Below are 22,284 nucleotides of genomic sequence, written 5' to 3'. Positions count from 1 at the left end.
CTCCATATACCTATTTTCACTAATTTTAGTTCACAAAAATATATCAATCTCAGATTTTAAATTACTAATTCACCTCTCATCAATTGTTGTTTGTTCCAAACTTCTTCCATCCTTTCTATGCAGAAGTATCTCCTAACTTCACTCCTAAAATATCTGGTATAATGTTTAGGCCATGTTCCCTAGTGCTAGACTCCCAACCTGTAGAAATAATTTCTCTATATCTAACTTGGCAGTTCTCCTTAATATCCTGAAAACTTCAATAAAATCTCCTCTGAATCCTCAAAATTCCAGGAAATATGCTGATTGGTATGGTCTTTCCTCCCACCTTGGAGTCCAGATAAATCTATGCTGTACTCTGTCCAAGACCAATATATCTTCCCCCCTCATGGCTGTATAGTTGCCCCCTCATGGCTGTATAGTTGCCCCCTCATGGCTGTATAGTTTCCCCCTCATGGCTGTATAGTTGCCCCCTCATGGCTGTATAGTTGCCCCCTCATGGCTGTATAGTTGCCCCCTCATGGCTGTATAGTTGCCCCCTCATGGCTGTATAGTTGCCCCCTCATGGCTGTATAGTTGCCCCCTCATGGCTGTATAGTTTCCCCTTCGTGGCTGTATAGTTGCCCCTTTGTGGCTGTATAGTTGCCCCTTCGTGGCTGTATAGTTGCCCCCTCATGGCTGTATAGTTGCCCCCTCGTGGCTGTATAGTTGCCCCCTCGTGGCTGTATAGTTGCCCCCTCGTGGCTGTATAGTTTCCCCCTCGTGGCTGTATAGTTGCCCCCTCGTGGCTGTATAGTTGCCCCCTCGTGGCTGTATAGTATTGGGTCTGTTCATGTGCAGCAGGACAGGGCACTTGAGTGTGAAAAATCCGGAACAAATGGCATCCTGGAAAGCTCAAACCCAGGATTCGGGTTGAAGCCAAATTCTGGGACAGTCCAGGAAAATACGTGGTGGTTAGCCATCCTGATTCCCCTGTTCACTTACCCCCAAGAAGATTTTGATTGATTTAGAGCATGTTGTACCCGTGGTCCCACAAGGGATGTTTTCACTGATTATTCTGAAGGTGCCACTGGAAGACTTATTTCCGCAATAATCCTGAAACAATCATGAGGACAGAATTAAAGACTAACAGCTTCACACAATATAAGTCTATAGCTAGGTCATAAAATAAACTTACTCAGCTCTAAAAAGTTTGAAATTTGAAGAGTAAAGGCAATTATAAACTGATATGGCATCATTACACAGTCAACGGGCCGGATTCTCTGTTTCTGAGTCGAAGTGCTTACGCTAACAGAGAATCCGTGGACTTTCATGTCAGCAAAATCGGTGCCACACCTGCACCGATCCCGCTACAGTGAAGGGCTAGCACCAGCGTCGCATGGAACACCAACAATACCCACGAAAAACGATGCGGGAATCGCGGGTCCGTGATGGACACCAGCAGGGCTGACAAGCTGCAGTCGTGCTGAAACAATACACCCCCACACACACTAATCGCGGCCGAAAAGATGGGACAGGTTGTGCTGGAGCGCCCGTGGGTCGGCTGGGGCCAGAGGGCACGCCCCGTTGGGGGGTCCCTATATGGCCCAGGGCTTAAAGTAGTTACCAGTGGCATGCGCAGCTGCAGGACTGTCTTGCCGGCTGCGGTAATGGTGTTGCATACCAATCCACCCCGACCCTACAGCCCAACTCCTGGCCACCCCCCACTACTCCCCCCAGCCTTGGCAGAAGCCCCCCCTTCTGTGGCATGGCTGTCGGTGAAGTATCGCGGTACTGGATACTGGTATACTGGATACTGGTACTGGAGGCGGAGAACCTCGGGTGGGCCCACTAATGATATGCGAAAGGTGTTTGAAACAAGCGCGCTGTGTGTGGCATTGATGCTGTTTTTGAGGATGTGTAGCATAGCGATTCAGCATCAAACCGGTGCCTGCCATAATTTCAGCTTCGGGAGCTATTCTCAACCCGATCATACTCCCCGATTTCGGCGTCGGCCAACAGAGACTCCTGCCCATTGTTTATTTGCTGATTTAAGCTTCAGGTTTTATTGTATATTGTCATTCTTTTTGTCCCATTTTAAAATAAGATAATTATGAATAACAATGAAAATACCTGGGCAACAATATATTCACAGTCTCCATTAAAATTGTAGCGTTTTCCATCAAAAGTGACGTAATTCCCTTCTCCATAGATCATACATGTTCCATGACATTGTTGTTCTGTGCAGCTCCATAGTCTGTTCTTACATTCACTTAAAAAGTCAAATGAGATGAGCATTGACCAAATGAGATGAACAGTGAAGGTCAACAGTTACATCGTGTAATTCATCTTAACAACAGTGAATATTTTCTACATACCATGAGTTACAGTCCACCTGTACAATGTCTCCAGAGTGGTATTGGATACCATTGTGTGTACATGGGCACTCACTTACAGGGATACAGCCACCATTTTCATCAGAAATTAAACCGTCAGGACACATGCATCCAGATGTACAACCTGTGGCATACTGCAGAGAGAAATAATTGAAAGTTTTATATAATAGTGGAGGAGCAGAGAGATATACAGGCTCCAATGTATAGATATGACTGAAAACTGGCGGGCAGGTACAAATATTAAGTGAGAAGGATATTTGGGCTGGAAGACAAATGTTAGATTGCTTCTGGGGACTACAACTGCTTCCAGGTACTGGTTCAGGAAGGATATATTGGCCTTGGAGGTGTTGCACTTCAGATTCACCAAGAAGATAATGAGACTAAAAGTGTTAAATTATGGGGGGGGATAGGTTCAGAGATTAGGGGCAGGATTCTCCATTCCAAAGTCTAAGTGCTCCCGGCAGCGGAGAAACCAGAGTGGTTCCCATTAGCGCGAGGAGTGGCGCATGGGTGAGGGTCACAATCCTTTGACATGCAGGTATGTGCAGAGCAGCAAGTGCTCCCAGCACTGTCTGGCTTGGGCCGCTATTCAAAATAGGTGCTCCAATCCTCATTCCAGTGGCAGGCTACTCACACCACACACCCCAGCGCAAATGTTGACTCCCCCCCCCCCCCCCCCCGCCCGCACCACTGGCATGGGCAGCACCCCCAACCTCTCATCATCAAGAAGGGACATTATCCCCCTCCATAGGATGCCATGATTTCATTCAATAACGGAGCAGACTTGATGGGCCGAGTGGCCTACTTTTGCTCCTACCTTTTATGGTCTTATGGGCAGCTCCGCCAACCACACACGCATGGGGGTGACATGCCCACCCCCCTCAGCCAGCCCCCTCAGACACTTCTTCAGTCCCCACCCCCTGGCATGCCAATGGTACAATACCCTCGGGCACCATGGCACTGACACCGTAACAGCGACACCTCAGCTTGGTGTGATGGAGATTTGTCCATTTCTCATGTGACCCCCTACCGCTGGCAGGCTGCAGAGGGAGGGTCTTCCTAGAGTCTTTTGGGTTGGGTGATCCCGGGCTGTGCGTGAGGGCTATCAACATAGGGGCTCACATTCCCCCCCCCCCCACTATCAATATTGGGGCCCATTCCTCCCCTCCACTATCAGCATCAGGCCTCTCCCCCCCCCCCCCCCCCTCAATATCAACATCGGGGATCCAACAACCTCCCTGTTATCAGTATTGGACCTCTCCCCCCACACCCAACTACCAACATCGGAGCTTCCACCACCCCCCCCCCCCAACTACCAACATTGGAGCTTCCACATCCCCCAACTATCAATATCGGGGTCCAATCCCCCCCAACTACCAACATCAGGGCTCCCAACTTCCAACATCAGGGCTCCCATCTCCCCAACTACCAACATCGGGGTCCAATCCCCCCCAACTACCAACATCAGGGCTCCCATCTCCCCAACTTCCAACATCAGGGCTCCCATCTCCCCAACTACCAACATCGGGGTCCAATCCCCCCAACTACCAACATCGGGGTTCCCACAACCCCCCCTCCCCACCCCCACTATCAGCATCGGGGTTCCCCCCCCAGCTCTTACCATCAGCAAAGGGGCTCACAACCCCCCCCCCCCCCCCCCCCCCCACACACACACTCATCCTCACTATCAGCATTTGGGCTCTCACCCCTTCCCCAGCCAGCACTCAATCTGATAGAGGTAGATGGGGTGGTTGCGAGCCCTGTTGCTGATGGTGGGATGAGGAGGGAGGTGGGTTAACGCTGATTGTGGGGGGGGGGGGGGGGGGGGTGGCACAAGAGACCTGAAGTAGAGGGCTGGGAGCCCTGATAGTGGCTGAGAGCCCTGAGGGTGGGGGCAGGGGGCTGATGCTAATGTTGGGGGTGAGGGGAGCCCCTAATGCTGATGGTGGAAGTGAAGGTGAAGGTGTGGGGGGCAGCAGCTAATGCAAATGGTGGGAGTGACGGTGAGGGTTGAGGAGCTGGGCCCTGATGTTCATGTTAGGGGTGAGGGGGAGTAGAAGCCCCCAGTGCTGCAGGTCATGGTGTGGGGGTGGGGAAGAAGGCACACTCAGTGCTGATGGTGGAGGGGGTGTGGAGGCCTTGGTGCTGATTGTGGTGGGAGTGAGGAGCCCTTGGTGCTGATGGTGGGGGGGTGGGGGGGGGGGGGAAGGCCCTGGTACTGATGGTGGTGAGGAGGGAGGAGGCCCCAATGCTGATGGTTCTGATGTGGGGGAGAGGGCAGAAGGAGCACGCGGTGCTGATGCTGGGGATGGGGGTGTGGAGACCCTGGTGCTGATTGTGGTGGTGGGAGGAGCCCTCAGTGCTGATGGTAGTGGGGGTGTTGAGTGGGGGGGGGGTTGGTTGGGGGGGGGGGGGTGGGGGAGGCCCGGGGGGGAGGCCCGATGCTGATGGTGGTGGGGAGCCCCAGATGCTTGTGGGGGGGGTGAGGGTTTTCCGATGTTCGTGGGGCAATTGGGGAGGTGGGGGTCGCCGATGTTCATGGGGCGGTGGGGGGGGGTCGCCGATGTTCGTGGGGCGGTGGGGGGGGTGGGGGTCGCCGATGTTTGTGGGAGTAGCGGGATGGGGTGCGCACCCTGATTTCTGTGGAGCCGGCCTTGTCCCCCCCCCCCCGCCACCACCACCACAGTGACACTGCAAACCACGCCCCCTGAATTTCTTCTCCAGAAAGGCTCAAAATCTGGAGTAAAAATCTGGCTGTGCAGCTGGAGAGCCAGAGCCTGACATTCTGGATAAAATGTAGGAAAGCTCTGTCCAGTAGCTATAGGTCAAGGAGAAAGAGCAATGTCTAAGAATCACACACAAGTTTATCGAGCCTCCAAAGATTTGTGCAAATTATATCATTTATCAGTGGCACTTACACATTCCATGTCAAGAGTTTGACAGCTCTTCTGACATTCTGTGCCAATACTGTCAGCTGATTTGTTATTGCAGTCAAAGTAAACCTTGGGAGCAACACATGCTGGAAAGAAAAAAACAAACACAGATTTAGACACACAAAAGACATACTTTTGTCTGAATAATTACTGTTTTTCAATATGTTACCTTGAGAAGGTGACTCCTCTCCAATACAGTCCAGCTTCCCTTGATTGCAGGTACTGCAATAAAATAACAGATATTATCAGTCACTGAATTCAGATACTTCTCTCCTCAGTTATGTCATTAATTAGCTTCACAAGCTCACCACAAGGCATCTTCGTCATGAATGGCCTCTCCTGCTGGCACTACCAACCCCCTCGAGTAGCATGGACAATGGGAGGCTGGTACACATTTACCAGTGTCCTCCATGTACGTTCCATCAGCACAACCACATCCATCCACTGGCACAATGTCAATCTCACATGTTTTATCTGGTGCTCCTAGGGACTGACAGGTGCGTTGGCAGCTTGTCATATTGTAGCTGTAGACCAGAGTCTTGGGACAGTTGAGATATTTGGCTGCAATGAATAAATACATACAACTTAAAGAATTTTCAAACTTCATTTCAAACTAATCTAAAATTAATACAGATAATACCTGTTTGAAAAGTATTGTTTCAGAGTGGGAGCTTTTTTCACAATGTGTTACTCTGTATCAGGTCACTGACATGTAAGGATGACAAGCAGAGAGAAGAAAGGCGAGAAAATAATCAGCAAAGAAGCTTTTCACCAATTACTAATATATACTCCAAAGCACGGAATCCAGAGAGTAAGACAGGTGAGGCTAGGGCACATATAGACACTTGTTAGTATGATATCACAGCTATGGCTGAAACATTGATTTAAAAATGGCAGCTGGGATAAAGAAAGGATTTTAAAAAAAAAGATGGGGTGCAGTATTGGTTAAAGAAACAATCACAGCTGTGAGGGGGGATGATATGCTACAGGGATCTTCAAACGAGGATTAAACTGAAGAACAAAAGGGGGCAATTACACGGCTGAAGATATGCGATGGACTCAACAGTCAGAGGGAGATAGAAGATCAAACTTGTCAAAGAATTGCAGAAACAATAAAGTAGTAATAGGAGGCGATTTCAACTCTGCTGGGTTAAAATCAATGTAAAAGATATAGAAGGAGCAGAATTCTTAAAATGCATGCTGTAGAACCTTTATAGCAACAAGTAATTCAACAATAGGTTTACAGGAATGTTGCCAGGACTAGAAAAGTGTGGCTACGGGGAGAGATTGGATAGGTCGGGGTTATTTTCCTTGGAACAAAGTAGGCTGAGGGGTGACTTAATTGAGGTGTACAAAATTATGAGGGAAGAGATAGAGTGGACAGGATTAAATTGTTTCCCTTGGTGGAGAATTCTAGAACCAGGGGACATAGATTCAAGATAAGTGGCAGAAGGTGTAGAGGGAACATGAGGAAAAACGTTTTTATGCAGAGGGTAGTGAGAGTCTGTAATTCGCTGCCCGAGTTGGTGGTGGGAGCAGAGACCCTAAACTCTTTTAAAAAGTACCTGGTTCTGCACCTTGACTGCTCTAAGCTACAGGGATATGGACCATGTGCAGGAAGGTGGGATTAGAAAAGGCACCTGGGTGTCCTCAGGCTGGCAAGGACAAGGGCCAAATGGCCTCCTTCTGTGCTGTAACTTTTCTATGATTCTATGGTGGGGGTGAAACAGTTCTGGTCTTAGTTTTAGAAAATGAAGCTGGGCAAGCGGAAGGGATATCAGTGAGAGAGCAGTTAGATATAGGACGGGATTCTACAGTCATCCAGCCATGTGTTTCTTGGCAGCCTACCATTCGTTGGCTGCAGAATTATCTCTTCCCACCGCTTGCCAATGGGATTTCCCATTTAAGCCACCCCATGTTGCCAGGAAACCTATGGGCGGGAGTAAGCTGCCAATAGGAAAACTGAATCCCGACTGCCAGAGAATTCCGGCCACAATGTAGTTATGGAAAAGGACATAGACAGACCAAGAGTAAAGGTTTTAAATTGGAGAATGGCTAATATCAATAAAGCTACTTGAAGATAAATATGTATCAGAGCAGCGGGAGACTATCCAGGAGGAAATAGTGAGAGCTCAGAACAAATATGTTCCCACAAAGGAAAAGGGTGGGACTCCTAAATCCAGACCCCCTGCAAGTCAAACACCATATAGAGTAGGTTTAGCTCACTTGGCTGGACTGCTGGTCCGTGATGCAGAGCAAGGCCAGCAGTGTGGGTTCAATTCCTGTACTGGCTGAGGTTATTCATGAAGGCCTGCCTTCTCAACCTTGTCCCTGGCCTGAGGCGTGATGATCCTCAGGTTAAATCATTATCAGCCAAGGGGAAAGCAGCCTATGATCATCTGGTATGTGGAAAAGGAGGAAATCGCAGAGGCTTAGATTATCATTTATTAATCCTCTTGGCCAGAGAGCTGGAGGGTGGTTATCATTGTGAAGTTACTTTAAAAAGGAGTAAGAGATAGATAACCAGAGACTAGTCAGCCTATCCTCTGTGGTGGACAAAATCCTGAGGGACAGTAGAAGTTGTTATTTAGACAAGCATGGGTTAATCAAGGACAGTCGGCCAAGGATCTGTTCAGGGATGGTGTGCCTGACTAGTCTGGTTGAATTTTTTGAGAATGCATTAAGACGGGTAGTTGAAAGCCTTGAAATAAATTAATTTTGGAAATAATTTTAAAGGTGGAGACAAAGATGAAAGACTTGCCAAAAGGAGGGGGATAAAGAATGGCACAGAATGTTTCAGTCAGAGTAATGGATTTTCCAGAGGGAATGTAAAGCTTGAACATTCAAACATATAAACAAACATATAGAGTAGGCCAATCAGCCCATTGGACTTGCCATGCCATTTGATAAGATCTGATTGTGGCCTTTACGTTCCTGATTGCACAGATATGATAAGGTGGGGCAAGGTCATGGAAGGATTTAAAAATTAGTCTGGGGGTAGGCCACTTAGGACTCAGGTGAGGAGGAATTCCATCACTTAGTGGGTGGTGAATCCTTGGCATTCTCTGCCCCAGAGGGCTGCAGAGACGCTGCAGTTGGGCAGAATTTTACAGTCCTGACACAGCAGGAGGCAGGGCTGGAAAATGCAGTGAGCTGCTGAAAAGCCCATTGATTTCAGTGGGCGTGGAAATCCTGCCGGTGGGAAGGGCTGTAAAATTCCATCCATTGAATCCGTTCAAGACAAATATCGATAGATTTCTCCATATGAGAAACATCCGGGGATACAGGGGTCATGCAGGACAATGATTTTTTTTTAAATAAATTTAGATTACCCAATTATTTTTTCCAATTAAGGGGCAATTTAGTGTGGCCAATCCACCTACTCTGCACATTTTTGGGTTATGGGGGCGAAACCCACGCAGACACGGGGAGAATGTGCAAACTCCACACAGACAGTGACCCAGAGCCGGGATCGAACCTGGGACCTCAGCGCCGTGAGGCGGTTGTGCTAACCACTAGGCCACCGTGTTGCCCAATGCAGGACAATGATGTTGTGCATGAGAGTAGCCAGGATCTCATTGAAATGGTGGAATGAGCTTGAAGGGCTGAATGGCTACTCCTAGGCAGGCACGGTAGCACAGTGGTTAACACAGTTGCTTCACAGCTCCAGGGCCCCAGGTTCGATTCCCGCCTTGGGTCACTGTCTGTGCGGAGTCTGCACGCTCTCCCCGTGTCTACGTGGGCTTCCTCCGGGTGCTCCAGTTTCCTCCCATAGTCCAAAGATGTGCAGGTTAGGTGGATTGGCCATGCTAAATTAGTATCCAAAAAAGGTTAGGTGCGGTTACGGGGATAGGGTGGAGGTGTGAAAATAGGGTGAAGGTGTGGGCTTAGGTAGGGTGCTCTTTCCTAGGGCCGGTGCAGACTCGATGGGCCGAATGGCCTCCTTCTGCACTGTAAGTTCTAGGATTCTATGATTCCTGCTCCTATTTCATCTGTTCTTTTATTATACTTACAGCATACGTTAGCTCTCCAGTTTGAAATGGTGATGCCTTTTAACGCACACACTTGAACATATGACGAGAGGGCAGCACACATGCAGTCCTCACTCTTTTCACAGTTACAGCTGTCATATTTACATTGCTGCAAAATAAAGGGTTGTGTTATTTCACACTTACGGTGTGGTTTAAACAAAGATTTAACAATTAAACATTCCTTCAAATAAAAACACTCAACGCATAATAAAATATGCAAACCAAAGCTTTTAAGAGTCACACAGTCCTGCAGTTTATAGTCATTTTCATGCATCAATATCATGCTAAGAAATTCATAAACAAAATAAGAACTGTGACTTTTATATTGGTACAATCACCACAGCAGTTTTTACAGTAGCAATTATCATATACAATGACAGAGGAACTTTTTCTACCTCATAGTATTGATTGGGGTCGATGTGCGAATGGCATTGAGCAAATGCAGAGTTGTCAGCTATTAGCAGGCCGCACCAATGCTTAGCGTACCTTTCTAGAAAAATAAAGGAGAAATTAAAAATTAAACTTTTCCAAGTGATTAATCTTCTCCCAATGGTGGGTTAATGGCAGATCGACCTTGCTGCTGGCAAGCAATGCAAATGTCATTTGCATCTTACAAATGCTCATTAAAAACAGCTGTTTGCGAGGGTCCTATCAGGCCTTCCAGTCTTACATCATACCAGCTTGAAATCACATGTGTGACAAACCCGATTGTAAAGAGGACCATGTACAAGACAGCCCTCAGTTGGCAAGAGACTTTGAGGTTAGTGCAACATGGCTTTTCTGCCATAGTGCTGCGCTATTCCTGATGCGCTAAACACCACTCTGCCAGTGCAAACCCGTTCCTGCCCTCCAGCTCTGTGCTGAGCTGGTCTACATGGGCAGCACCATGCTCCTGGATCCATAGACCTTCCTGTGTCATCATCTCACTTCAGTACGGCACCTGGGATTGGGAATACAAGGGTAACTTTCTGGACAACACTGGGCTGTGGGACATATGTAGCCACCACAACAAAGGTGTGAAGTTCAACCCAGTGTGGAGTGCGAGGTGAAGTGAGGCATTGGGGGTGGAGGTTGCTGATGAAGACAAATGGGGCAATGTGGAAGGAGAGCTGTTGAAGGAGGGGGATAGGGCGAGGGCTCACAATAGCAGGAAAAGGGGCAAGGAAGAAGCTGAACAAGACAAATGATGGAAGGCAGAGAGAAAACCGAGGGGAGGGAAGCTGGACCCCAACAAGACTGCGTGAAAAGCTCACAAACAAGGGGTCAAAGGGATACCACATTGTTCGCTGGAAGGGGATGGATGAAGACTTCAGAGGCATTGGGTAGAGGTCCAAGTGGGGCCATGGGCACCTTGCAGGTGATGGGCTCATAGGGAAGGTGGTTGAATCAGAGAACAGACTTCTTCTTGCAACTGCCAGCCTTTTTCCTCTGGGTTGCTGTAATCCTGCACAGTCTGGTGAGGACAGATGGGCTGGTTAGAGTGATATGAGTGTTCTGGACTGGTATTTAAATATGGCCCCGGGACCTTTGATCTTGTCACCTGAGAACGGGTGGATGAGTCAGCTGCCAGACTGCCAGGAGATTCGGAGGGGAACTCGTCTGTGCATAATTAATGAGCTTTCAAGCACTAAATGTCGTGCTGAATCTTGCACGATTGCCTGCCATTCTAGTCGGAGGGACAGACACCACTGTTGTCAGTCTCAAAATGGGAGAATTCCACCTTATGTTCCCTCCATTACGCCTATCTACATGAAAGGGGTTTTGGGAAAATAAGAACTGTTGTGTGATAGTGAATAAAGTCATTCATGTATTACATAATAAAAAAAGCTTTGCATTAAAGAATCTGACAAAATTCTATTAAGTTGTCCTGTAACTCATCCTCAACCTCATTAGGTTATGATTCCAACCTTTAGGCTCATCAATGCAAATCAGTAAGTTATAGACTAACCATTTTCAACACTGAGGGAGCAAGGATTTTCATGAATATCTTTTCTGTCTGGGCATCTAGCTTTGGTCTTCCAGGTATTTGCAAAGGCAGAAGACGTTCCTTCCACAAGACCACTGAAGACTTTAAATTCATCATTAAGTACATCGTTGAAGTTTCCACAAAGACCTAAATAAACACAATCAAATTGTACAGTGTTTAATCAACACTGAGAACAATGAAGCATTTATGGCTATTCCAATGACTGGATGGTAAAGGTAAACTAGGTTGTAACTTACCGCACATGTAGCTTTTGAAGGAAGAAGTCAGTGTTATGTAGAGTTGCATTAAGGGCACTAACTGTACCTGGAGCTGCAGCCCAAAGGTTGTGTGGACGATAACATGGAAACCTGAGGGCTTGAATATGGTGACGTTGGCTGTGGAAACAGGAAAGTTGGACATTTAGGAACATTTGCAGCACCATAGTGTAGTGATGATACAATCAAATTGTGATTTGCTTTTAGAAATTTGGGTAGAAATTTGGTTTCCATTCATTGAAGTTTTGGATGTCCAAAATAAAGATTAAACATAAAAATCTCTCCAAATTATAGATTACGCTTAACGGATGGATTTTTGCATCTTTTAATACTGTTATTATATTTTTTTAATATTTTCATGTGATGTGGACATTGCTGGCACCCTTAATTGACTTGAGAAGGTGGTAGTGAGTCATCTTCTTGAACTGCTGCAGTCCAGCAATATCAGGAGCATTTCCTCTGCTGTCTGGGAGGGAGTTCCAGCAATTTCACTCAGCAACAGTGAAGGAACAACAATATATTTCCAAGTCAACATGATAAGTGGCTTGGAGGGGAACTTGCAAGTGGTTGTTTTTCCCATATCTGCTGCCCAGGTCCTTCAGATGGTAGAGATCTTGGTTTGGAAAGCGCTGTCAAAGGAGCATTGGTGGGTTTCTGCAGTGCACCTTGTACATGGTACACAAGGCTGCGTCGGTGGTGGGAGTATGTGCTTATGGAAGGGGTGTCAATCAAGCGGGTTGTTTTGTCCTGGCTGGTGTCAAGCTTCTTCAGTATTGTTGGAGTTAGTCATCCAGGCAAGTGGAGAGTATTCTAAGTCGATTTATGAGGTAAAGGTTGTTTGCAATAATTTTCCAATTGTAAATCAAATCAGGTTCCACAAAGTTTTACCACCCAGCAAGAATGAACACATTGGGGGTGATTTTGAGTCTGTGTTAGCTGTCAGTGAGAACATCGATGTGGGTGGAAAATTTACCGAGAATCCTGAAACACGAGATTGTGATTTCCTATTTTCCAGGCCACTTGCTGGCGGCGTAATGAGAAATCTGCCACGGAAGGCCGAGACTCTAATTTTAACACATTATAATATCATTAGTAAGCTTTCCCTCCAGGACTTCCCCACTCACTGAATATTCATTGGTAGCCATCCTGACATCACAAAAATGTGATTTCCAACAGCTGTATGAAAATGAGAGCCTGGCGACTTCACATCTGAAGGGGATATTGGAAGTGAGTGCTCAGGTAACCATTACTATCCACGGTGCCAGTCATAGAGGGGGCACCAGAGAGGACGAAAGAACCGGATAAGTTCCAATCGGGGTCGGGCGGATGGATGGGGGGAGGGGGTTTGGTCTCAGGATCTTGGGTGGTTAGGTTGGTTGCAGGCTTTAGCGGTGTTGCACAGCTGTGAGTCTCTAGGTTTAAAGGGGTCTGGTAGCTGGTTTTCAGATCGTGCGCCCCGTGTTCTCCTTGTTGGGCGTGTGGCGTAAAACCGCTGAGCGATTGCCCTTCCAGAATGGCAGCTGGAAAATGGGTGGGAGCCGGTGAATCCACAGGGTCAGTATAGGGGCCAACTGTGAGGTTCTTGGGTGAGGTCCCATCAGAGGCCAGGCTGCATGGGCAGAGCATTGTGGGAACGGAGCTTACTCCAGTAGTTTATGGTGCCAATCGGTTCGCCTTCCCCTCATTGTCAGGCAAGGAAATTACCCTAATCTGTAAGGCTGTGATTAGCTACACCAGCTGCAGTTGGATTGGCAACATATCCTCCAAGTGGGATCTGGCGGTCTGTGTGCCGTGCTGAGCAAGTTCCCTGAGGTTGTACAGCCTGGCTTCAGTACAATTATAGATGCCGTGGTCAAAATCCAAGTGGACCGGAGGCCGAGCCCTGATATTTTCATGCCCACCCAGTTCCCTGCATTTTAGTGGAGACAGTCGAGACTGAGCTTCATCGCTTGGAGAGTTTGGACATCATTAGACCTGTGCACTTCACCCATTGGGCAGTGCCGATGGCCCATGTGGTGAAGCCGGATAAGACCATCCACCTCTGTGGCATCTGTTCATTGACATGAATACGGCTTTGAGGTTAGACCTTTATCCTTTATCCCGCATATGCTACATTGGCTGGTGGTTGCACATTTACAAAATTAGAAATGAGCAAAGCTTATCTATATCTAGAGCTCAAGAAGTCCTCACGGAAATACATTGTGTCCAATACTCATCAGGGTCTCTACGAGTACATCCGGTTACCATTCAAATTATGCTCGGCGTGCGCAGTCATCCAGCATGTCATGAAGAATAGCCTGTGCAGATTGCCACATGTCGCAATTTACTTAGACGACAGGCTAGTCAGGGGGACTATGGACCAGGAACATTTCTGATACCTTGAAGCGGTGTTGCGGCACTTTTCTGAGTATAGAGTCCGCCTTTGCTGCGCTGTGCAAAATCCGTGTTTCATGCAAAATAAGTCGTCTATTTGGGGCATTGGATGGACAGAGATGGCCTGCACCCAGTCGCTGAGAAAGTGCAAGCCATCAAACTGGCCCGCGTCCTGCAAAACTTTCTTGGATTGGTCAGTTATTACAGCAGATTCATTCCGAATTTGGTGACCATCCTGGCCCCACTTTATTTGTTCTTCAAGAAGCACCAGCCTCCGGTGCGGAGCAAGGTCCGGGATGTGGCGTTCACCTCTTCGGGGATGTTGACGCATTTCAATCGTTCAAAGTGTGTCATTATTCGTCACCTGTGATGCATCGCCGTATGGGATTGGGCAGTCCTGTCTCACCGGATGAGCGATGCCCATGAACGTCCAATCGCCTTTGCCTCTTTAACGTGCTGGCTGTGGCTGAGTGTAAGTACGCTCAAATGAAAAAAGATGGTCTGGTGGTCGTATTTGAGGTCAAGAAATTTCATCAGTGCATCAATGGCCGCCATTACTTTATCGTCCTGGACGATTTCCAAGTTTCTTTATTCCATTCTCTCTCCTTGCATTGGCCTGGATTCTCCCCTACCTGGCGGGGCGGGGGTCCTGGCGTGATGGAGTAGCGTGAACCACTCCGGCGTCGGGCCACCCCAAAGGTGGGCCAAGCCCTAACTTTGAGGGGCTAGACCGGAGTGGTTGGCGCCCCGCCGGCCGGCGGGAAAGGCCTTTGGCGCCACACCAGCCGGGGCCGAAGGGACTTCGCCGGCCGGCGGAGGTCCGCGCACGCGCCGAAGCGTCAGCGGCTGCTGACGTCATCCCCGCGCATGGGCAGGGGAGGGGGTCACTTCCACGTCCGCCATTGTGAAGGCTATGGCGAACGCGGAAGGAAAAGATTGTCCCCCCGGCACAGGCCCACCCGCCGATCGGTGGGCCCTGATCGTGGGCCAGGCCACCGTGGGGGCACCCCCCGGGGCCAGATCGCCCCGCGCCCCCCCCAGGACACCGGAGCCTGCTCGTGCCGCCTGGTCCCGCCGGTAAGGTAGGTGGTTTGATTCCCGTCGGCGGGACCGGCATGGCAGCGGCGGAACTTCAGCCCATCGCGGGCCGGAGAATCGCTGGGGGGGGCGACAGGTGTGGCGCGATTCCCGAATCTCTGGTGCCAGAAACTTCGGGAGATGGTGGGGGCGGGAATCCCGCCCCTCCATCTGGAGGCGATGGATCAGGCTCTAACCCCCCCCCCCCCCCCCCCCCCCCATGGCAACACCACCATGGAGAAATATAGAGTGAGCAAGTCCTTTTTCTTTTATTCACTCATGGGATGTAAGCGTTATGGATTTGGCCAGCCTTTACTGCCCATTCCTTGCCCTTGAATTGAGTGTCTTGCTGGGCCATGTCAGAGAACATTTAAGAGTCAACCACATTGCTGTGGGCCTGGAGTCACATGTAGGCCAGGCCAAGTAAGGACAGAGGATTTCCTTCCCTGAAGGACATTAGTGAACCAGGTGGATTTTTACTGCAATAGTTTCATGGTCATCATTAGACTTTTAATTCCAGATTTTTATAGAATTCAAATTTTGCAATTTGCCGTGGATTATCCTCGGCTGAATTCTCCGTTCCTGAGACTAAGTGCTGGAGTCTCCTGCCCACCCGCCGCCAGAATGGCACAGGCAAGCCGCCGATAATGGAAATATCCATTGACCTCGGGCGGGATTCTCCAGGTCGCCGGGCTAATGCAGGCGGAGAATCCCGCCCTTTGACACCTGGGCAGGTTTCATGGACTTCCACAACAGCAAACCTGGCGCCGCACCTGGACCAATTAAATGACCATTGAGAGGCTAGCACTGCCGCTACGAGGAATACAATCGATTCCAATGAAAAACGGTGCCGGATTTGTGATTGACACTCAGGAGGCCGACAAGCTGGAGCCGCATTTACACACTTCACTCCCCACACACACCATCCCAGCCAACAAGATGGTACTGTTTGCACTGGAGCGTGCCCATATGGCTGATCGGTCGGCCGGGGTCAAAAGGCACCTAGGGGGTTGGCCTGGGAGTCACACATATGACCCGTGGCCCTAAGTTCACAGTGAGCAGTCAGCGGCATGCACAGCTGTGCGGCTGCCTACCCAGCTGCGGCAATGGTGTTCTGTGCCCGTCCTCCCCGACCCCACAGCCTACCTTCTGACCACTCCCTGCTTCTCCCCCCGGCCCTGGCAGACATCCCCGGCCAGCAGCAGAACTGTCAGCAAACTATGGTGATGTTGGACACTTTCCATTGCTCCTCTCGCTATCCCTCAGCAGCCACCACACCGGTTTCACGATTTTGTAAAAGCACAAGTGAACCGTGCCATCAGGAATTTGGCCCAATGGAAGCGGAGAATCGCAGAGGTTCCACAGAATACTGAGTCAGGCCCGTTAATGATATGCCATCAGCACTTACTGCACATGCATTCTGGAACGCATAGACGCCGCTGCCGAGGCGATGGAGAATTGCGATTTGGAGTAAGTGAAATTGGCGTCCGTTGCGATTTTGGCATCGGAACCGTTACTCCCCTCAATTGCATTTCCTGATTCTGGCGTCGGCTGACTGAAAATCCCGCATAGGGTCACTGGATTACTAGACCAGTGACAGTACCACTACGCCACTGCCTCCCCTGCTGTGCAGGAGTAGGATCAGATAATGGTAAATGGCCAAACACAATATTCCCATCTCTGAGATGAAATTCTGGCCTGCGATGTTCTTCGGTTACATTTTTAAGAACATAATTCATATCTTTCCTGCCAATAATGTAATAATAATATAATAATCTTTATTGTCACAAGTAGGCTTACATTGACACTGCAATGAAGTTACCGTGAAAAGCCCCTAGTCGCCACTTTCCGACGCCTGTTCGCGTACACGGAGGGAGAATTCAGAATGTCCAAATTACCTAACAGCACGTCTTTCATGACTTGTGGGAGGAAACCGGAGCACCTAGAGGAAGCCCACGCAGACACGTGGAGAACGTGCAGACTCCGCACAGACAGTGACCCACAGTGACAGTGAGCCGGGAATCGAACCTAGGTCCCTGGTGCTGTAAAGCAACAGTGCTACCCACTGTGCTACCCTGCTGCCCAAAAGTCAATGTCAGGAGTGGGATTCAAATCCATGCCTCCAGAGGAGATTGTGATACATAGTTCCCTTGATTTTTTTCTTGTTCTAGAGTGATATTATTATACATATTCTTATTTAAATCCATTGCTGATGTCATCAGTAGTGCTGTCACATCATTAATAACTGTTGATGTTCCTTGTGTATATTTGTATTTAACTGCCGTTAGTTCTAATTCTAATCTGTTCCTGTTATTTCGATGTTTGAATAGCTGCTCCTGTTTTGAGTCCATACTGTATTTTAAACTTAGTTATTTTTATATATTAAAGAAGATTAACTTTCACCACATCGTTTTGACTACCATTTTGTGTCAAGTTCTAGTTCCCTTTTTGACTATAAGATCCAATGCATTGCATATTCGGCCATGCAATGTCCAATCAGGAATCTGCAAGCTTGAATTTTTCTCAAGATAAAGGATTGTGTAAATGCTGTGTTTAATACAAAGAAAACTAATGGTTGAAGGCTGTGAAAACTGGAATTAAACTTACCAATGGTTACAGGTAACTGTGTAAAGATTCCATTGACAGAGATGCTGCCACTGGGGTTTATTGTGATAATCTGTAAAATAAAAAGCACCAACAACATCATTTTTTGACCTTCCTTGATATCAAAGTGGTTTAAGCCATCAAAAAGCTAATTGAGAATGACTTACAGTGTGAGCCCCATGGAGAGTCAGTGATACTGTCTTTAAGCATGTTTCCGAATCAGTAACACCACATTGCTGCAGTTCCCCCAGGACAGTGAATAATGTATTCCTACAGTCCTAGAGCAAATGATTAGAAAAATAAGACGAAATAGCAATCTTGACAATGCAAAATAGTGTTTATTAATGCTGCAACACATTCTCCAGTATTCTGGGCAAAAGTCCTTTTGGATTTTCCATTTGGAAGACTTGGATGCCAGCAGAGAACTTGTGGACCTTCACAGAAACAGACCAATACCAATTCTCTTACTTTTGTTCCTCCAAAAACACAGCAACATTATGAGCAAGTCAAACCTGTTGGTGTGAATAATTTCCAGTGTCCTAAAACTCAAGTGATCCTTACCTTAGCAAGAACGTAATGACACCTTCCATGGAATGTGTAATAGCTTTCATCAAATGTATTAATATGAGCTCCTCCCTCAATAGAACAGATGCCAGGGCAGGAGAGGTCAGTACAAGCCCACTGCCCTCCATTACAAGTGCTGTCAGATTTAAAAGTATTTTCTATCAGTTATTTTCTTAGAAAAAGATGAAGAAACAATGAATGACAAATGATAAACCTCCATCAAAAACAAACAACCAATTTATCAAAATTAAATTAATTACCATTTACTGCATTTGGTGGAATAGGACTGTCCGGGTGCATAAGATAGCCCGTTGTAAGTACAGGGACACTGTTCTTTTGGAATGCATCCAGCGTGAGAAATGTCATCAAGAACAGTATCTACAGTATCAAATATATAAGATAGATATACATGAATTCTTAACTTGCAGATTTTCCTCAGTTGATTTATGATTCAGTTAATTATAATGTAGTGAGGGGGAGGAGGGGATGGAGAGAAGGGGGGTAGGGGGAAAGGGGGTGGGGGGAGGGGGGGGCAACAGGGAAGGGGGAGGAACCATAGACCGATCCAGAGGGCAACAAAATGCACATAGGGTCAGTTAAACGAAGGACGAACCAAACCTCTCTGTATAATAAAGGAAATTAGCAGGAGAAGACAGCCCATAATAAATGGGAATGGGCTAAGGTGAGGGGGGGTCCATAGCAGGTGGTAGGTGGAATCCCAGAGATGCGATAAAATCAAGGAGTACTGCCATAATGGCCAACACATCCTACATTAGTGGACACAGTAACACAGGTAAACTTTTAAATACAAAGGTAAACATTGCAGATTATGAAAATCTGAAACAAGAACATAAAATGCCAGCAATTATCAGTTAGGTTCGATAAAGACCAAATATAAGTTAAGTTTTTGTGTCCTCATCATACAACACAAAGTAAACAAAGACACACTTATTATTCAATTGAATCATATTTTCTGAAATATTGTATCTTACTCGGAGCGCAGAAACAGCCATCAATGCAGTGGTCCTCACACATCTGACTCCTATCAGGGTTTGAGCATGTATCTGCACACGGAACACCACACTCTTCATAGGTCATATTAAACTGGCATGTCTCTTCTGTAATAGATATAGTATCAACGTTTAATGTCTTTCTCATTTCCATGAGGAAAAAATGTATTTGTGACTTTATTTAGTGTGTTTGTGGGTGATCAATTTGAAAGTTACTTGCCGCACATGTCTTTGCTTCTCCAGTTGCTTGGTTTACCTCCAACATGAGCACACTGTCTAGAATATTCTGATAAAGTATTACAGATGCAGGATGATGGTTTTTCTAAATTCTTGCACAAGCACATGTCCAGCATGCAGCTCTTGATAAAAGGTGCTAAATCTAAGATACTGTGGCAGTTGGAAAAACTTGGATCTGTGAGTGTTCTTTCACACATGGATTCCTGAGGATAAAATGAAGTTACTTAGTGAATGACCAATACACTTGTTTGTACATTAGCCTTTAATGTACATTGTATATATCTTCCCTCTCAAAGATAATTGCCAATGCAGGTGATGCTTGCACCTTTGCTACCAGTATCTGAATTGAGTATTCCCAGCTATGTTGTGTTGGACACTGGACAAGGATCTCTCTATCCTGACCTCAGCGAAGCACATGTACTAATGCATTATTATCATTCTAAACACAAGTCATTCTGAATATTAGAAAGTTTGAAATTAGCAAATGGCTATTTACATTGGGCTCCATCGAATGTGTAGCACAGAAATGGGCCATTCCGTCCAATAGGTAGTCTATGATAGTCCATAGTCCTTCTATGTGCAATATCCACACAAACCCTTCCATCCTTCTTCATCTAACATTATCAGGATCACATTTAATTCCAATCACCTTCATGTGCATATTCAGCTGCTGACTTATACATCTATTCTATTTGCCTCACTACCTTGGAGTAGTGTGTTCCACATTCTTAAACTCTTCAGGACAGGACCAAATATAATATCTGATACAAATTTAACATAACTTCTCTGCATATCAATTCCATCTAACTAGAAACAAACATCAGGGTTTAGTTCGCAATTTTTAAAATGACCTGCTTAACATGTTGCTACTTTTAATGATTTGTGAATAAATATCCCTGTGATCTCTTCATCCTTCCTACCAAATTACATCACCTCAAACCTATCTGTATTGAAATTAATTTGTCAACTACAAAATTATTCTGCAAGTTTACTAAAGTTTCATTCTTCCTGGGTGGGGAGAGTCCTCCATGTTTGCACTAGATAAATGAGAACCTGTGGATGTGTTGTACCTAGATTTCAAGAAGGTACATCAAAGGTTACTACACAAAATAAGAGCTCATGGTGTAGGGGGTAACGTATTAGCATAGGTAGAAGATTGGTTAATAAATAGAAAGCAAAGACTGGGTACTTTTCAGGTTAGCAAGATGTGACAAATGGAGTACCACAGAGATCGCTGCTGGGCCTCAACTATTCTGAATTTATACAAATGACTCGGATGAAGGAACCAAGTGTATGGTTGCTAAATTTACCAATCACACAAAGATAGGTAGGGAAGTAAGTTGTGAAGATGACATAAAGAAGACTGAAAAGCAATAGAGACATGTTAAGTGAGCGAGCAAAAATTTGGCAAATGGAGTATAACATGGGAAAATGTGAACCTGTCCACTCTAGCAGGAAGAATAAAAAAGCAGAGCATTATTTGAATGGAGAGAGATTTTAGAAGTCTGAGATGCAGAGGAATCCGAGTGTCCCTCTACATGAATCAGGAAAGATGTGGAGATGCCGGCGTTGGACTGGGGTGAGCAGCGTAAGAAGTCTTACAACACCAGGTTAAAGTCCAACAGGTTTGTTTTGAATCACTAGCTTTCGGAGCACTGCTCCTTCACCTGAGGAAGGAGCAGTGCTCCGAAAACTAGTGATTCGAAACAAACCTGTTGGACTTTAACCTGGTGTTGTAAGACTTCTTCCCATGAATCAGGAAAAGTTAACATGCAGGTACAGCAAATGACTCAGAAAACAAATGGGATGTTGTTGTTTATTGCAAGAGGAAGCGAATATAAAAGTAAGGATGTTTTGCTTCCGTATTTTGCAGGGTATTAGTGAGACCACATCTCAAGTCATGTGTACAGCTTTGGTCTTCTTATTTAAGAAAGGATGTAAATGTGTGAGAAGTAATTCAGAGAAGCTTCACTCGACTGATACCTCGGGTGGAGGGCTATCTGAGGAGGAAAGGTTGGACAGATTGCACCTGTACCTTTTGGAGTTCAGAAGACTGGGAGCTGATCTTATCGAAGCACATTAGATTCTGAGGGAACTTGACAGGATGGATGCTGAGAGGATGTTTCCCCTCATGGGAACTAGAACTAGGGACACATTATAAAAATAAGGGGTCTGCTATTCAAGGGAGGATGAGAAGAAATTATTTCTCTGAGGGTCTTTGGAAATCTCTTCCCGAGAGAGGGTGGAGGCAGGTCAATTAATATTTTTTAGTCAGAGGTAGGTTGATTCTTGACTAATGGGGAATCAAAGGTTATCAAGGGTGGGCGAAATGTGGAGTTAAGGCCACAGTCAGATCAACCATTATCTTATTGTATGTCCGAGCTGATTCAAGGCACTGAATGACTCATTCCTGTTCCAAATTCGAATGTTTGGAAGCTCTGGGTATATTTCAATCGAAATATATACCTTTTGACTTTTCCCAGTATGAATATCAATTTAATACCAAGTTGTGCTGAGTTTCTATCAGTGCTGTGGCCTTGTACTTAATATTATCTCATATTGTCCCGCAGATATTTTAACTCCTCAACAGTCTGGAGTGGATTGAATTCAAGAGGCTAGTGGTGAAAGAAGTTATTAAACTTATATAAAATCTTGGTTAGACCACCCTTATCAAAGTCAGCATAATTCTGGTCTCGACATTATAAAACCATCTAGAAGCACTGTAGTGAATGCAAGAAAGCTTTTCAAGGATCTTACTAGAAAGGGGAGTTATACGTATTAAGAAAGACTGTGCAGGCTGGGCTCCTTTTTCTAGAAAAGAGATGATGGAGATGTTCCATGT

At 46.5% G+C, this 22,284-nt stretch overlaps 1 protein-coding gene across 1 annotated transcript in view; it reads right to left on the bottom strand.

Moving 5' to 3' along the window:
* Positions 1–22,284, bottom strand: part of LOC119970929 (mucin-5AC-like) — a 152,637-nt gene that overhangs the window by 112,390 nt on the left and 17,963 nt on the right. Inside the window, 16 exon segments of the mRNA XM_038806038.1 lie at positions 982–1,092; positions 2,110–2,248; positions 2,355–2,506; positions 5,291–5,391; positions 5,475–5,527; positions 5,614–5,866; positions 9,319–9,445; positions 9,732–9,826; positions 11,285–11,449; positions 11,560–11,697; positions 17,635–17,704; positions 17,799–17,909; positions 18,193–18,331; positions 18,456–18,573; positions 19,188–19,313; positions 19,426–19,645. Coding sequence (XP_038661966.1) covers positions 982–1,092; positions 2,110–2,248; positions 2,355–2,506; positions 5,291–5,391; positions 5,475–5,527; positions 5,614–5,866; positions 9,319–9,445; positions 9,732–9,826; positions 11,285–11,449; positions 11,560–11,697; positions 17,635–17,704; positions 17,799–17,909; positions 18,193–18,331; positions 18,456–18,573; positions 19,188–19,313; positions 19,426–19,645 — 2,118 coding nt within the window.

This window comes from Scyliorhinus canicula, chromosome 9, assembly GCF_902713615.1.
Source record: "Scyliorhinus canicula chromosome 9, sScyCan1.1, whole genome shotgun sequence".
NCBI classification, from domain to species: domain Eukaryota; kingdom Metazoa; phylum Chordata; class Chondrichthyes; order Carcharhiniformes; family Scyliorhinidae; genus Scyliorhinus; species Scyliorhinus canicula.
The sequence above is the reverse complement of the archived record's forward strand: the minus strand, read 5'-3'. Positions and strand labels throughout refer to the sequence as shown.